A 17068-nucleotide genomic window follows, 5' to 3' on the forward strand; every position below is an offset into this window, starting at 1 on the left:
GGGTCATTTTTGGTCCATATAATATGTCACATGTAACCACATATATTGGCAACTACACTAATCAAAAGGTGATCACTCTTTATGTCAGTCAAGAGGAGAGGTGTCAGAAATCCCAAGGGAGGTTTAAGTACTACTTCTATGGGTTAATAAAAATGTAACATTTAAACTAACCTTAAGAATAGTTGAAATATGAGTTTTATGTAGTTATAAGCATATCCATTTAAATATCATTAGATTGGATCAGATGGATAGAATAAGGGAAGGGGTGAAACGGTATTCAAAAATCCGATTTTGAATTTGATATTTGATATAATCAAATTGAATTTGGATAATTCAAATATTTAATCGGTCGAATTCGGATATCTTATTCATATTGAATAGTTAATCGAATTCAAATTCGGATATAACCTGATTCAATTCGATAAATATCCGAATTCGATCGATTATTTAATTCTTATATATAATATATAAAATATTTTATATAATTTATATATATAATAAATAAATTATATAAATAATTTTTATATTTATTCTTTATATCAATAAAATATTTATTTTATATATTTATTAATTATCTAAAATAATTAATTAATCGAATTTGAATATTTAATCGAATTGGAATTCGGATATTAATTTTCAATATTCGTTGAATATCGAATTGAATTTTCTAATCGAATTTGAATTCGGATATTACCTGATTCGATTCGAATTTTATCCGTTTACACCCCTAAGGGTGGATCCCTATTGTTTACTCTTAGGGGACGCTCTTTTTCTGGATTTTGAGAGGGGGAAAGTTGGTCAATGGGATTTTAATTTCCATTGACCTAGAAACCCATGTTCTGTTTTCAGATTTATGTGGGGACTAAGAAAAATTTATTTTCTTAGGTCTCACTAGGTGGGTAAATAATTTTCCCACTTGGGGGGAAAGTTGCCAATACTTGAATGGGATAAAAATGCCCCTTTTAATATTGTATTTTTATGGTTAAAATTGTCATTGCCTTATTTACATGGAAAATAAAAGGAACATGAGTAAATGCACTTACTTTACAACAGGAAATTGTCATGTCCCTATAACACAATTTTCATATTGGTCATTTTAACCAATAGATCATTAACTAAGCAAACTGGAGTTCTATAAAACATATTTCCATGAATTTTAAAGTAAATTGTAAAACATTTTCACGTTCAAAGGTATTTACAAGAGAAATAATTGGGTGTTAGCTTGGTTAAATCTTGGTAATGCCCTTTTTTTGGGTTTCAGAGTAGAGATATTATTGAAGTCAGGGGATAATATTTCCATGAATCCCTTGTTAGGAGGCTTCATAAGATTGAGCTTTCATGTCATCTTGCCTATAAAATTATTAATCATTATATATTTATAAGAAAGAAATAAAATGTTTTAAAACAAGAAGAAAATTGACATAAAGAAAGGAACCCAAAATTTCCATCTCCATAGAAAATCTCACCACCTTGTCATGTGTGAGTTCCTGAATTTAACATAACAATATAAAGGTTAGAAATCATATGACACGTGTTTTCTTTGCCCTCTCTACTCTCCCAAGTCAAATAGCTTGGGGGTTATATATCATTGCTTTAGTGCAACATTTTGCATTCATCTCATCTTTTGATAAGGTACATCAGTAAGGCGTCGGTCGCTTTTTGATAACTTACTTATCCGGGCTTTAAATAGAGGTATAAAGTGGGTCGTGCTGGGTCAGCATGGTATGGTGTATGGGTGGTTCGCACTTTGTGTGGGTCGTGTCATTGTTGGCCTGTAAGTTATTATGGGTTGTATCGCCCTCCTTGGTGAAAAATTATGGGTCGTATCGCCCTCCACGGCCCAGGCCCGTGTCATGCTGTGTTGTGGGCTGTGCATTGGGACAAAGCTATTTATTTTAAAAAATTGATAAAAAACTTAAAATTTTAATTTTATATGAATTTTGTGTATACAATTACTTATATATACAATAATTAAATAAATTAGTATAATAAAATTAAAAAAATTATTTATTTTATTAATATATTATTATATAATCATGCCGACCCGTGGACCTAAAACCCCAGGCCCAACACGGCCCACATGACCGTACTGGGCTTGGCAGGACCCACGGACCGTCGTGCCAGGCTGTGTCGAGCTGATCAAGTTCATACCGGGCCACGAGCAGCACGGCATGATTTACACCTCTAGAGTTAAAGAATGTAGGCAAGAAGAAAGATGACAAGTCGAAGAGAAAGAAACAAAAAAGTTGGAGGAAAAATAAAGGTTATTAGATCGAATCGGATAGTGCATCTAACGTTCAATTAGATTGTAATCTTACCGGTGTTAATCTTACTGGTCAGTTTGAAATCGGATTTGAACCTGAGTTGGAGATATTATATTTTATTAACAAAATAAATGATCATTTATTAAAGAACCAATATAGTTTCTAGAATTTAATAACACTTATCATATAATTTGTGTTTAAACATCCCCTATAGTTTTCCATCAATTTTTTTAATCGACTTTACATTGGATGAAAGTGAAAATGAGAATTTTAACCCTAGCATTCATTGAAACAAATTTAATCAAAAGAAGCTAAAAATGAAAATGTCACATTTGCCCCTAGTAAGATACATACAATCACTCTATTTCATTCTATTTAGTCAAATTTAATTTCTATGCAAAAAAATGTTAGGAATACTTTTGGAATAAATAACCAGGGATTCATTCGATTTAACAATTGCCACTCAGTTTAGGAGTACATTTGAAATAAAAAACTATGTCTCCATTCCCTTGAATATTTTCCACTTAGTTTAGGTGATTATTTAGATTGCAAAAATAGTAGTTCTTAATGAAAGGTTGTAAATTATAAGGGGTGTTTTGATAAAATAAAAACTATAGGATACTTTTAAGCAAATTGTGAAACTATAGTAGTGTTCTAGTAAATGAGCCCAAACTATACTAAAAATGAAGTTACTATTATATACCATCAACAAGATGAACCAAAAATAACTTGTAAGAAACTTTAACTCATAAACTTATATATTTTGTTTTTTTTGGTAGTTAACTTATAAATTTTGTTTAAAGAATAATATTTAGATAGGGATTGAGTTCATCTATCAGAAAAATCGAAATTGAGTTATTTTGGAACAGATAGGGATGAATCCATATTCAATCTCATCATTAATGGACTAAATTGTATTCATCCTTAACAGGATCAAAGGGAATATCATTTGTAGCTCTAAAAACCTTAGACTGCGTTTGTTTTAGATGTAAATTCACTTTTACACTGTTGAAAAAGGAATTTCTAGTTCAGTGATCCATGGAAAATGGAACCAGGAAGTTTTTGAATTTTCCACTCATGTCGTTTGATTGTCACGGTCAAATTGGTCAATGAGATTTACAATCCGAAACTTCAGGGAAGGTTTCAGAAATTTATCCGTTTTTTGGTAAAAAATTAGAAAAATGGTTGTGACTTTTTTAATAGAATAAAACAAGCATACAAATGGCCCATGCAGGTCTCGAACCTGCGACCTTCGCGTTATTAGCACGACGCTCTAACCAACTGAGCTAATAGGCCACTTAGTTAATCATTTTATTAATAACCTATACATGTCTTAGTAAAATTATTGAGTTGGCTCACTTTAGAAGGAGTACAATTGTATAAATACAAATTTGTATCAAAGTTTTTAAAACCGGACCAGACAGGGAACTGTTCTAAGGTCCGGTTCTTAGGTCAAATGATCCGAACATATAGCCCGCTTTGATAAAAAAAAAAAAAAAAACGGCCAAAAATTATCGTCTGAATTGACGGTTCAACCATCCGAGTCAATGATTTATTGATCAAAATCAACGATTTTTGCCGAATAGCAATTTTGAGATAAAACAGAGGTGACCGATTCTCGGTTTTTCAATCCGTTTTAAAAACCATAATATATACAATACAAATACATACTAAACAATATAAAATACAAAGTTTTACACTCTACATATTTTGTATTTATACTCTTTCCAAGCTAAACCTTATGGGCTACTCTCCCTACTCCAAGAATGCTCACGAACATATAACACGGCAAATGAATTATATATGGACTGGACCCTTCTCCCAGAGTTGGAAGGAATCACAAAGGAAGTTAATGGCTCTAGATTTTGGAAATTGGAACACATGGTAGCTGGCTGGCCTAATTGTTTTTTCTTTTCTTTATATGGACTATGTATGACTTCTAGGTTTTTTATTGGTATTAGAAAATAGACTGAAGTACTGTCAGCATTATTACATTGTCTAATATATGAATCTTCTGTGTTGATATATATTATGCATGTGTAGTAGCATATCTCTGCATCGAGTTGGGATCTTCTGCCAATAAAATACGTTCCAACCATCTAGGCCAACACTATACATCTCACTATGAAACTGGAACTTACAATAAAAGTTGGACTCCTCATGTATAAGATGTGTGATGTTAGATTATGTGAGTATAGGGTTGGAACGTGTTTTATTGGCAGGTAATTTGGACTCCTCTCCATCTGTGTATCTCTATTACTCTATATGTTAAATGAACATATACGTACGCAATTAACATCTAGTACCATACATAGAAAGATATTCAATCAGATTTATGATTTATCAGTGTTTTAAAAGGCATGCCTCAGGTGCACTTTGTTAAAGGAATATTGGTAAATTTCTATAATCCCATTTCTATATGTTTAAATGAATAATGCATGTCTACTCCAAAGGTGCCTAAAAATGGACATGATTTAACTCACAACCCATTGTGTAGTCTCATGAATAAGATTGGTAAATTTCTACTTTTTCTATTGATTTTTAGAAATTATCATATTCTTGATTTTGATAATTTCACATTTACTGGAAATAATATTAATTCATCTTTGTTAATTATTACTTTTTTCTTATATATTGGTAATTTTCTATGGAAATTTTAATATTTTCTGGTAATATTGATATTTTTTTATTAAGTTCTTGGTTAATTACTCTTAATTTCTACTAATTTATGACAATTTTAATAAATTATTGGTATATATTGGTAAATTTCTATTTTTTCTATTGATTTCTAGAAATTATCAAATTGTTTTTGGAAATATTGGTAATCTATTTTTGGTCATTTTATTGGTTATTTTTTGTTGACGATCTCTACTAATTTATGACAATTTATGGTAATTTTTGATAAGTTTTTTCTATTTATATTGATTTTTGGTAATTAATATTACTTCTTAAAGATTAAATGTGATTTTTGCTAATTTATTATCATATTTATGTTGATTTAATTTATATATTTTAAGTTATATAAAACATTGATTAATTTATTTTTGGGTATTGAATCTAACTAAATGAATTCTTAGTTAATTTAATATAATTAATTTTCTAACTAAAATTTTGAAATAACAATATTCATGAAATTAATTATAATTATTTAATATATAATTTATATATTAAAATTATCTGTAATAAAATAAGTTTAATTATGCATAATTAAATTATCTTATTAGTGACCATGTTTAATAATTATTACATTAATTAGTATAATTTAATCTATATATTTTAAATTATATAAAATTAACTATTTATTTTTGGGTTTTGAATTTTCTAAATAATTTCATTTTTAATTAATTTAGTATATTCATTAAGATTAATAATAATTATTAAAAATCACATTTAGTGGTAATTGTTATATAACTTAAATATTTTTTCTATTGAAATTATTTTGTTATTTAAGATATAAATATATATCCATTTTAATTATATAAACAATAAATTATATAGTTTTATATTTTTCTTATTTGTATAGTTTAAATTGTATATTGTAAATTATTAATTTATCTTGATTTGATGAGATTTTTTGAAATTTATTATTTATAATATTATTTAATAATCAACCATTAATAATAATATTGTTAAAATTAATAATCATAATCATAATCATAATTATAATCAAATATTATTAAATAATAATATTATCGAAAATAATATTAATCATTATATTTGTAATTATTATTATTATTATTATTATGTGGCCATGTATCAAATAACTGGGTCTCAAATGGGTCGATGCTAGCCCATTACAAAACTAATGAAAATGGGTTGACGCCGACCCATTTTCCTTCATATTCTTCGTCCGATTAGTATAAAATGGGTTTTCTACAATAGAAAATGTTCACTTTTTTGGGTTCTCTTTTTTAAGTTTTTTCTTCCTAATCACATCTATAGTGTTCACACCATACATTCAATTCAAAAACATGGAAAAAATTCAGATTCAAGAGAAAATTGACTGTTCTGTTCAAGCCTGGTGTCCTTTCACCCCTATTTCTTGTCCAAAAACAACATTTCCCTCCCCTATTTTTAGTAAAAAACAATGATATTTAACATGGGTTATACCTAGAGATAGAAGAAAGGAGATGGGGACGTAATTTTACCTGTTTGGGCAATGATTTGGTGTTCCTCTGCCCTTGTTTTTTTTTTTGTGTTCAAAACAAAGTAACTTCACCACTATAGAAGCTATGGTGTGAAGAAAAGAAGAAAAATAGAGATTTTCATAGCTTCAAAACATAGAATGAAGAAAACAATCAGAGGATCTTTGACGTGAAGAAAAGAAGGAGAGGTTTCGGATGAGGGAAAATCTATGATGCGGAAAAGATATGGTATTGGAAGAATTATGATCAATCAAAACCCGCTCATGTATTTTGACAAATAACACCTGATTGGCTACCACATTTATGATTCCACTTGATTGATCAAAAATCTTTCGGATATCGTATCTTTCCGATATCATAGTCGAACCCGATGGATGATTTAGGTGGATTGATCATGAGAACACTAAAAGTGTTTCAGTTGGACATGATCTAGGAACCTCTTAAAATCAGGATGAAACATGGGTCTTGGAAAGCCATCAACGTGGTCGAGAACGGATTAGGAATTTGATTCATCAGAGATAAAAAACATCAATTAAAAAGTTGGGGTAAATTACAAATACCCCCTGTACTTTGTTTTGTGACAAAGACTCCCTTTCGTTAGCTTTCCGTTGAAATCGGCCATTGCAATATTTTTTAATCTCCACACTACCCTTGTAATAAGGACAATTGGGAGAAAAACCTTGTTCATCTTCCCTAACCTCACGACCTCGATTTCTCTTTTTCCCCTTCCCCTTTCTCTCCTCTTTCATTAACACCCAAGCTGCTTTCAACAACAATAGCTAAGTGGAATACTTGAAACTATGATTGCTTCACAGAAACCCGTTTGTTTCCCCAGTACAAGATCTCTCTTTGGACGCATCTCTCTGTTCTTTTCTCGGCCCAACGCAGCCGTAGAGCCTCCAAGGCTCCCATTGTCTCCGACACATCGAAAGGCTCTGGCCAGTATTTCGTCGATTTCAAGATCGGAACCCCACCTTAGAGCTTCCTCTTTGTGGCAGATACAGGCAGCGATCTCGTCTGGGTCAAGTGCTCTGCTTGCTGGAGGTGCATGGGCATAGGCACCCGATCGAAGGGGAGGAGAGAGGGGCGTAGGTACCCGTAGAACTAGAAGCCTCAATGGCTTTTGGGGATCAAGAGATTGTCCAGTGTCGCCTGCTCCAGCTACGACACTATCTTCCTCTCCAAAGCAGCTCGACAATCGTCTAAGGCATTTAATATGTTCGCCATCCTTAATAACCCAAACAGAAACCTCGTCATAGTAGATGAAGATGATCCTGAGCATGACCTCGAGCTCCTTTCCTAGGGTAGATTCGTAATTATCGTCTCTAGAAGTTCTCTTTGCTCTGCATCAGAAGCAATGGATGCCAAGGATGGTTTCCTGTTGGAATGCAACAGACCTAGAATTGATTTTCGAGTTTATATCTCGAGCTTTCCTAATGGAAATCACTTGCATGTTTATTGGAAACCTCAAAATGCATAGATCATCAAAAAAGGGTTCAACATTTCTAGCGGCGGTGTTCTTGCACTTATTCCTTCAGCGTATCCCAGTATCAATCCCATTTAATATGTTCTAATTAGAAGACCTAGCCGAGCCTATGCTGGCTCCCTCATTCACCAGCCATCCAAAGAGCGACAGATAGGTTGAAGAAACTTGCGCCACGATTAAATCAATGCATCTCTGGGGAATGCTCAGCTCCTCTGCCAGTGGCATCAATGCCTTACACGATTTTAGGGTCCTCACGGATTCTTTTATGTTCTTGAGAACCAATTGAGAGAGGAACCTCTTGGTATTGGAGATTAGGTTATCTTCTAAGAAGTCCTCGGTCATCATCAGATACTCTCCAGTGCAACGAAGAAGAGTCACATTCCAAGACATGAGGTCGATCTTGAAGTTGTAACAGAATTTCACAGCGGTCTCAAATGTCTCAGAACCGCCCGGAAAATCCAAGGGGGATATGTAGCAAGGTTCCTCTTCAATCTCAACATCAACTTCGACATCATTTCCTTCGAGTTCTTCTCACCTTCTAGCAACGTTGGATTATTGCTCCGTTATCATCAGATGAATTTCTACTTTTTACCATAAGGCGAAACTGAACAAACATATCAAGTAACAATTTCAATCCTAAGGAATGAGGAGAAATAGACTAAAGGAAGTACGAAGAGGTGAAGACAGCATCAGTAGGGGACCTTATGGAGGTGGGAAGTCATGTCGTCTGCTTTGATCACAATGTTTCCATGTAACCCTGTAGTACAAAACCTGTAAAAATGTGAACAATAAAATCCTCTCAGATTCTTCTTTTCTGAGAAGGGAATACCGCCACTACTATTCATTGTGAGGTTGGGGAAGATAAGCAATGCTTTTCTCCCAATTGTCCTTATTACAAGGGTAGTATGGGGATTAAAAAATATTGGAAGGCCGGATTTCAACGAAAAACTAACGGAAGGGGGTCTTTGTCTCATGGTCATCGTACAAGGGGGTCTTTGTCACAAAACAAAGTACAGGGGGGTCTTTGTCATAGACCCCATAGTACAGGGGGTCTTTATAATTTACCCAAAAAATTATTTAAAAAAACGTTGTTTGAATTAGTTGTTGATAAGTCTAAATAACCCCCACATTTGATGTTTTATGTTTTAAAATTAAATAATATTTTTTTTATGTTTTAAAAATTAAAAAAAAAACCACAAAACTTTAAGGGGGCATTCTTTTTTTGGATTTTGAGAGGAGGGAAAGTTGGTCAATTGGATTTTGGTTCCCATTGACCAAGATCCCATGTTCATTCTTCAGATTTATGTGGGGACCAGGGAAAGTTTATTTTCCTTGGTATCACTTACCTGAGTAAGTGATACCCATCTCCTATGTGCGTAAAGAAGTTTCCCACCTGTGGGGAAAATTGCCAACACTTGAATGGGACAAAAATGCCCCTTTTAATAATAGATCTTTATGGCTAAAATGGTCATTACCTTATTTACTTGGGAAATAAAAGAACATGGGTAAATGCACTTACCCGAGTAAGTGTTTCCCATGAAAAACTTGAAACCCGATTCAGTCAGTGTAAAGCCCGTTTGAACACCCATTATAGCCTTGCATTGGGAATATCTCCCCATGAAATAAAGCACAGAAGTGTGGAGATGTTCTTGATGCAAGGCTGTAAAGGCTATTTGAATAGTGTTTGTACGGGCCTTGCACCGACTAAAGTTGATCTCAAAAAACTTACCCAGATAATTGTATTTACCCGAATAAGTAACTTACCAAAAAGCGAACAAGACCTGAGAGGATTGGGAGGTAATATGAAGAGAGTATAAGATGATGTGGACAACTGCATTTTAAAGTATACACAAATATAAATTGCACAATAAACAATTTGAGTAAACTCGGGGAACAGTGTTAACCTAGACTAATTTCAATACATCGAATCATCGATTATTAAAAACAAATCGAGTCAACTCAGCCATAGTTGGCTCTTCCCACTCCCTACCCCCAAAGTAAAAAAATAAAAAATAAATAAAGAAAGTTTCATAAAGATTTCCCTACTTCTCCCTTTCTTTCCCTATCTTTTCACATAGACTAAAGGATTTCCTTATTTTATCACCTCATTCTCACTAAAGAAAAAGTCTAAGAATGTAAAAAATGTATAGGACTGCAACTTGGGTAGGCTTGCTGATTGCTGAAGTTCTTCAATCTTGATTTGTGATACATGTCTTCTGGGGTGCAAATGAAATGCCACACCTGATTCACTCTCAAAAGTATTGTAGTCAATTACTGAAAAAGATCTTATACTTTCTCTAAAAACGAGAAAAAGAAAAAACTTGGGTGGACTTAAACTGATACTTTCTTCATCAAATCAAAACATTTTTGGGACTATGATTAAATTTTGGGGTTTCAAGTAGGCCTGGGCCTGTAAACTTAAGGAGATAAAGTTAAAATGCCCTTATGAAAAATGAATTAACTTCCAAAAGGAGATAAATCCTTAAAATAAGGAATGCAAAATGTAGCCTAAGCCTGGAAAAATCTTTGGGCAGACTTGGGTTGAAAAATTGGGTAGCCTAAGCCTGACCTAAGCCCTGCTTGATCTAGGCCTAAGTTTAATTTTGGTTTGATTTTATTATTTGAAGCTATAAGCTAAGAGAAGATATGAACCATGACAGGGGTAGGGGTGTCAATGGTATGTGAAAATCTGATTTCATATTCGAAATTCGACGTAATCAAATCAAATTTGGATAGTCCAAATATCTAATCGGTCGAATTTGGATATGACCTGATTCGATTCAATTAATACTTAAATATTTTATAATATATATATATATATGTAATTAAATTATATAAATAATTTATATATTTATATAAATAAAATATTTATTCGATTAAATATTTAAATACTTTATTCGATTTGAACTTAATCAGTTTACACCCATAGACAGGGGTAGCTTGGAGCTATATGACCCTGCAAATGGTTGTGACTTTTCTATTCAGTGTTTTGAAACCGTCATTGACCTAGACGGTCGGACAATTCAGCTCAGAAACCATCTAGGCAACTGGTTATGTTTTACCCTTAACTCGTTCCTGGGTCAGAAACCATTGATTTGGTCAAAGAACCACTGACTCGAATGGCCGAACTGTCGACCCGTTCAAACTAGACAGCGGTTCGTGGTTTAAAAGGAGGTAAACGAGATTGAAGAATGACCTTTGAGACAAGAATGACATCAGATCTGAGATTGTCCTAGAGAGAGAGAGAGAAGAATGACCTCAGATTTGATGCTCGGAGCCTCGGATGTTGCATTGTTGTTGCCGTTGCCGTCACCATTGCTAGTGAATGTCAAGTGATCCTCCTCCTCCTCCTCCTCATTTGTCCCTCCTTCCTTCCATTCTTTTTTTTTTCCTTTCTCTCCTCCCAACAACCAGATATATCTCTTTCTCTTGATAAAAGACTAAACCGTCTGAACAGTTTGACTTGGACGGTCGAGCCGCTTACCAGAACGGTTCCATTTTTAGGTCAATTTTTAAAACATTGTTTCTAATAAAAAAGTAACTAAAGAAATGGCCCATGCAGGTACCAAACCCGTGACCTTTGTGTTATTAGCACAACACTCTAACCAACTGAGCTAATAGGCCATTTTGTTAGGCATTTTTTAGGTAACAACCCATTTTGTTAGCCCTTTTGTTAATAACCTGTAGAAAATGCATGCTCCTTGAAGTCATTCACACCTCTTGAGGCTGCTCTCCCTACTCTCTAGTGGCTTAAGCTAATGTACAATGTTGCGAAGAAATTTTTTTTTAATATTAACACAACGAGATATCTATGATGTGGTAAAGTTATGGTACTGGAAGAGTTTTGATCAATCAAAAGATTCAAAACCTACTCATGAATTTTGATAAATAACATCTGATTGGCTACGACGTTTATGATACCAATTGATTGGTTAGAATCTTTTTATATATCATCAAGGTTCAAAATATCGATTCACCGGTAGAGGTGTATTGAGCAGTATTGGTGTTTTTTTTTTTTGTTTTTTTAGTTTTTTCAAATCTGGTTCAGAGGGAACAGTTTAAGGTCCGTCCACCCACTGAACTGGTCAAAACCCCGATATACCCTATGTAGGGGTATATCAGCAAGCTCCTGATACGATATGTATCAGTCGATTCGGGCCGATATGTGTCAATATTTTGAACAATGGATATCATATCTTTCTGTTATCATAATTAATCATGGGACTCGATTCCACGTCTTTGCTGGAACTACCCAGCTAACATGCCAACCGAGCCACCACTTAGTTGGCATGTCACTATAAGGCCTACTTTTCAAACCGAACTGATAGTATCACCCCACTCCTTGGTGGCCAAGTCATGTACAAAGTCAAGAAATGGTTTGAAGTGATTTGCTTCGAGGGAGTACCAAATAATCAAAATTCAATGTCTCTCTCTCTCTCCAAAGTACTGACCAAACCGACCAAACCGACCCAAACCCGCGACCAGTTCATAAGAAGACCCAAACCGACCAAACCGACCAACCCGAGTCGGTCGGGTTTTCTTTCGTGTCGGTTAGTTTCGAGTTACTAAAAAGCATAAACCGATGGGTTGGTTCGGTTTTGGTTTCCACACATGAAAACCAAAACCGAACTGACCCAAACCGATTTAGTTCCTAGTTAGTACTTAGTAGTTAGTACCTAACTTAGTTTCTACTTTCTAGTTACTTATAGTTTCTAATTTCTAGTATTCTCTTTAGGAATGCCATTAATGGCAAGCATTGCAAGACAAGGAATCTCATTAATGCCATTAATAGCTTTTTACATTTTTTTGGAAGGTTTAAAGAAAGGATCCTATTCTCTAAGGTCCTTTATACAAATAGGTAATTACAATTAGGTGTCTTTTTAACTTAGATTAAAAGCCTTCTTAAAAATTCCGAATTCCAGTCTTCTTTTTCTAACACAATTTGGCTTTCTCTTTTCTTGGTAACTTCTAACTTGGTTCACCCTTACTCCCTTAGCCCCTCAATTCAAGCACTCAAACCAATCTAAACTGACCCAAACCGACTCAAACCAATCAGGTTGGTTTTGGCTATCATAGGGTCGATTTCAGTTTCATTTTCAGGCAACCCGACCAGGTCGGGTCGGTTGGAAAAACAACAGTAAACCAATCCAACCCGACCCGTGAACAACCCTAGATACAATATCAATAGGAGGATTATCGAAGTAATGACTATGACGATTTTGATCAAAGGCTATGTTAACTAATTTATCAACACATCTATTAGTTTTCCTATAATGGTGAACTAGCTAGAATTAAAGATGTACATTGATCTGCTTGGAAAAAAAATATGTACATTGATCTATGAACTCTAAAGTGGCTTTAAATAAAAACTCAATTTGTCATTCAGGTAGGGCTATTAATTGGATTGGATTTGGTCCAATCTAGTCCAATCCAATACGGATCCATTTATAAATGGACTGGACTAAATCTAGTCTAAATCCATACAAACCAAGTTCAATCTAGTCTAAATAAAATGTAAATTGGCAGGATTGAGTCCAATCCAATCCAAATTGAACCAAATACCAAAATAACATGAGAAATCTTGAAAATATATAAAAAGCTACAACACTTGTTGCAATCCAATACAGTCCAATTAAAATGTAAACATAAAAAAGTTTTCGTAAAAATACTTTTATATAAGTGCTTTCATAAAATTACCTTTATAAAAGTGTTTTCATAAAAATACTTTTATAAAAGTGTATTCGTGTAAAAGTGCTTTTGTAAAAGTACTTTTATAAAAGTGCTTTTATGCTTTCATGAAAGTGCTTTCATAAAATTATTTTAATAAAGTGCTTTCATATAATTACTTTTATAAAAGTACTTTTATAAAAGTGCTTTCATAAAATTACTTTATAAAGATGCTTTTGTAAAAGTGTTTTCGTGTAAGAGTGCTTTAGTAAAAATACTTTTCATAAAATTATTTTTATAAAAGTGTTTTTGTAAAGTACTTTCGTAAAAGCACTTTCATAATAGTGTTTTATGCCAACTTCAATTTTGATCAATTTCAAATTGGATAAAGATTTGGCCTCATGATCGGATCATTGGAAATTTGGTTTAGGTCCAATATAGACCAATAAGAATATAGACCAATTTATTTTGGATTGGCCCAATCCAATAATTATAACGGACTGCCCAAATCCGATTTAATAAGTTTTTGATCGGATTGGATCCAATCCAAAATTGGTCCATTAACACCCCTACGTTTAGGACATCATCGAGAGCTGAGAGTTGTAACAATTGATAGAGAGGAGGTTGACTAGTGTCTCCTGCAAACTACTCAAAGAGATAAGGGTAGACCGAAAAGGACTTGGGTACGTAGGGGTAACAAAAAATGACTTATGCACTAATAATTTAAGGATGGATATGACACTCGATACAAAGAATGGTTAGTTAAAATAGGATTCATGGATATTACACTCAATACAAAGAATGGTTAGTTAAAATAGGATTCAGTTCGTCGAACCACTGACCCTAAAACTAGTGGTCAAATTGGTCTGGTTCCGGGTCAATTTTGAAAACATTGATCCATTATACTCTTAAACTGAGTTGCAAGACCTAACAAAAATGGATGTGCAAAAAATATTCAAAATTACTTTAAAACCCGACTTACCCACACAGGCCCAACCAACCTGTCCGAGGACAGCCGGAATTCTCTTAGGTTAAGCTTGGTATGAACCTGGGCTGATAAACTCAGGCTAGCTTGACCTTAGGTTGGTCCATGCCTGAGTTCAAGGTTTGAATTTTAGAATTGGACCTGGTTTGATCGTCAAATCCAATCCAACCAGCCTGAGTTACACCCTAACTGTAACCAATCACCATATCGCTGGTGCAAATATTCGTAGGCAGGCATACTTGTTTTGTGATAAAGCGGAAAGGATCTGTCACAAGTGAGTCTTGGGTCGATAGGATGTTTCGAAAACAAAACTAGAGAAAGTTTGTCTGGAAAAAAAAATTTGGTAAACACAAACCTTATTACCACAACAAGCAATCAAGAATTCACCCGTCTACATACAAATTAATAAATCCGGAGAAGAGTAAAAACTACTCTGATCTGTTCCATTCAATCAAAAAAAAAAAAAATCGAGAAAAGACATTAATATTAGGGGGTGTTGCTGATGTGGTTAAACATGCAGAAGAGCAAGAAGAACAGATTAATCCTTTCTGTTCATGCAACGCTTGGCGTTCTGGGCATTTCCTTTGATGGATTCCTTCGCGTCTTCGCTCTTTCCGATCACTGTTTCCTTGATCTTCTGGGATGTCTCCTTGGTCATTTCCCATGCCTCTTGGGCTGTTTCTTTTGCTTTCTCTGTAAGGTCTTGTGCTGTTTCTGATACCTTGCCCGTGACCTCTTTGGCCTTCTGCGTCATCTACACATCCAATCAAAGACAAAAAATTACAGTAATCAATCGAATATATTCTCTCAATTATCTCTGCAACCTTTTGGGCTTTCTGGGTCATCTAGACTCCCAAACAAGGTCAAAAAATTTCAGTAATCAATCGAACATATTCTTTAAATTATCCGCAACCTCTTTGGCTTTCTGGGTCGTCTCGACATCCAAACCAATAAGGCCAAAAGTTTTTAGTAATCAATCGAATATATTATCTCAATTTTCTAAATGAATAAACTACTTGATAAAACCATGAAGTCAACACATTCAAGCATTATCTCATATGCAAGGATCAAAGTATAGTCTAGTATCGGGTACTAGACAACTTGGATATGAATATGGATGCGGATACGCTTGATAAATGCATGAATATACATGAAAAATAGGAAAACACTTGGATATGATAGGAAAATTTATATAGATAATATAATTATATTATTAACAATACTATAAATAATGTATAAATACATACGAATTATATATGAAAAATATATTACAATTAATATAGCATGATGCAAAGATATTATACAATATTATTGATATTGCATCAATCAAAAGTCCAATACACAAATTATATGGAGTTTTACAAATTAATACATGTGCAAAGCCATTATTACTTTATTTTCTATTAAAGTACAAGGCATAAAATATATGTAATTATTACATTTGAATTATTATATTAATTTGTTTTCTATTTTACTATTTTTAAATTGTAACATTAACAAAAAAAAATCAACTAAAAATTAATTCTCAAGTGTTTGATAAATAATACTTCATTTTTGTAAATAATAAGTATATTATTATGAAATATAAACCAAAATATCAATTAATAATTTATAAAAATATATAATCTTAACTTAAAATATATATCAAACCTATTAAAATTTTGAAGATGCATATCATATAAAAATTCATAAATTTTAATTACTAAAATAATTATTCTATTATTAATATTTTATTTTTAGAGAATTTAAAAAATAAAAAACAAACAATCTTATTTACCTGTTCCGTTGTAGAGCAGGCCTTATCTTTCATTTCTTCGCCAGTCCTCTTCATATCTCTGCCCACTTGCTTCGCTGTATTGCTGGCCTTGTCGCAAGCATCGGAAGCCTCTTGTTTGGCGCTTGCCTGTGATAGAAACTCAAACTTCTGTTAACTAGGATTACTGAAAATCACCATTATTGCCAGTGTGATGAACACCCAATTCAATTAAACCGTAACTCTCGTACTACAAACTACAAATATCCAATGCAGTAAGAGTTGTTCAGATGTGATTGTCGTCAGATTCTGATCCACCGAGAATCTGACACACTACATAAAACTAGGAAACCGTTCGAACTTACTTGTAGAGGTCTTGGGGCAGCGGTGACAAAACTTCTGAGGCATCTTCTCGTTACCGAGGATCCAATTTGACGGAATTTGGGAACTGAGGTTGTTAGGGTCATGCTCGCCATCATTTGCTGTTCCTTGTTGTTTCTTTTTTATTCTTTTGTGGAACAGAAAACACGAATATGAAAACTCTCGGTTCCTCCTTAATGTATATATAAATGCAAAGGATGGTTGAGGGAGCCTACGTTTTGCCACGTGGAAAACTGTTTGACGTGCGTTGGACGTCGCATATTTTGCTCTTTTATGTGGTTAGATAACTGTCTGAAGTCTGAACATTCGGTACGACCCGATCTGTGAACACTCCAAGGTGGGGAGGGATGATCCTCCAACAAAGAGATTGTTTAAATATTGAGCATT

The 17068-nt window shown here is 33.6% G+C and overlaps 1 protein-coding gene, 1 non-coding gene and 1 pseudogene across 2 annotated transcripts; all 3 read right to left on the reverse strand.

Annotated features, from left to right (window-relative positions):
- Positions 1-3486: 3486 nt before the first annotated feature.
- On the reverse strand, positions 3487-3560 carry TRNAI-AAU (transfer RNA isoleucine (anticodon AAU)). Its single transcript has one exon. It is a non-coding gene; the product is annotated as a tRNA-Ile (tRNA).
- A 3962-nt stretch (positions 3561-7522) lies between these two features.
- On the reverse strand, positions 7523-8740 carry LOC148804007 (BTB/POZ domain-containing protein At5g66560 pseudogene; annotated as a pseudogene).
- A 6163-nt stretch (positions 8741-14903) lies between these two features.
- On the reverse strand, positions 14904-16826 carry LOC104589152 (uncharacterized). Its single transcript, XM_010247370.3, has 3 exons — positions 16666-16826; positions 16325-16450; positions 14904-15301 (listed from the first exon to the last, which is right to left on the reverse strand). The coding sequence occupies exons 1-3, from the start codon at positions 16777-16779 to the stop codon at positions 15086-15088; spliced, it is 456 nt and encodes a 151-aa protein (XP_010245672.1). The 5' UTR covers positions 16780-16826; the 3' UTR covers positions 14904-15085.
- Positions 16827-17068: the final 242 nt, after the last annotated feature.

The sequence above is a fragment of the Nelumbo nucifera genome, chromosome 1 (genome assembly GCF_055504915.1).
Source record: "Nelumbo nucifera cultivar China Antique chromosome 1, China Antique-T2T, whole genome shotgun sequence".
In the NCBI taxonomy this organism is placed as follows: domain Eukaryota; kingdom Viridiplantae; phylum Streptophyta; class Magnoliopsida; order Proteales; family Nelumbonaceae; genus Nelumbo; species Nelumbo nucifera.

Excerpts from the sequence above, each read along its gene's own strand:
- LOC104589152 (XM_010247370.3), bottom strand. The coding sequence starts at position 16,779 with ATGATGGCGAGCATGACCCTAACAACCTCAGTTCCCAAATTCCGTCAA. Across the intron at positions 16,451-16,665 it reads CTGCCCCAAGACCTCTACAA|GCAAGCGCCAAACAAGAGGC; the intron begins GTAAGTTCGAAC and ends TTTCTATCACAG. Across the intron at positions 15,302-16,324 it reads CCTGCTCTACAACGGAACAG|ATGACGCAGAAGGCCAAAGA; the intron begins GTAAATAAGATT and ends TTGGATGTGTAG.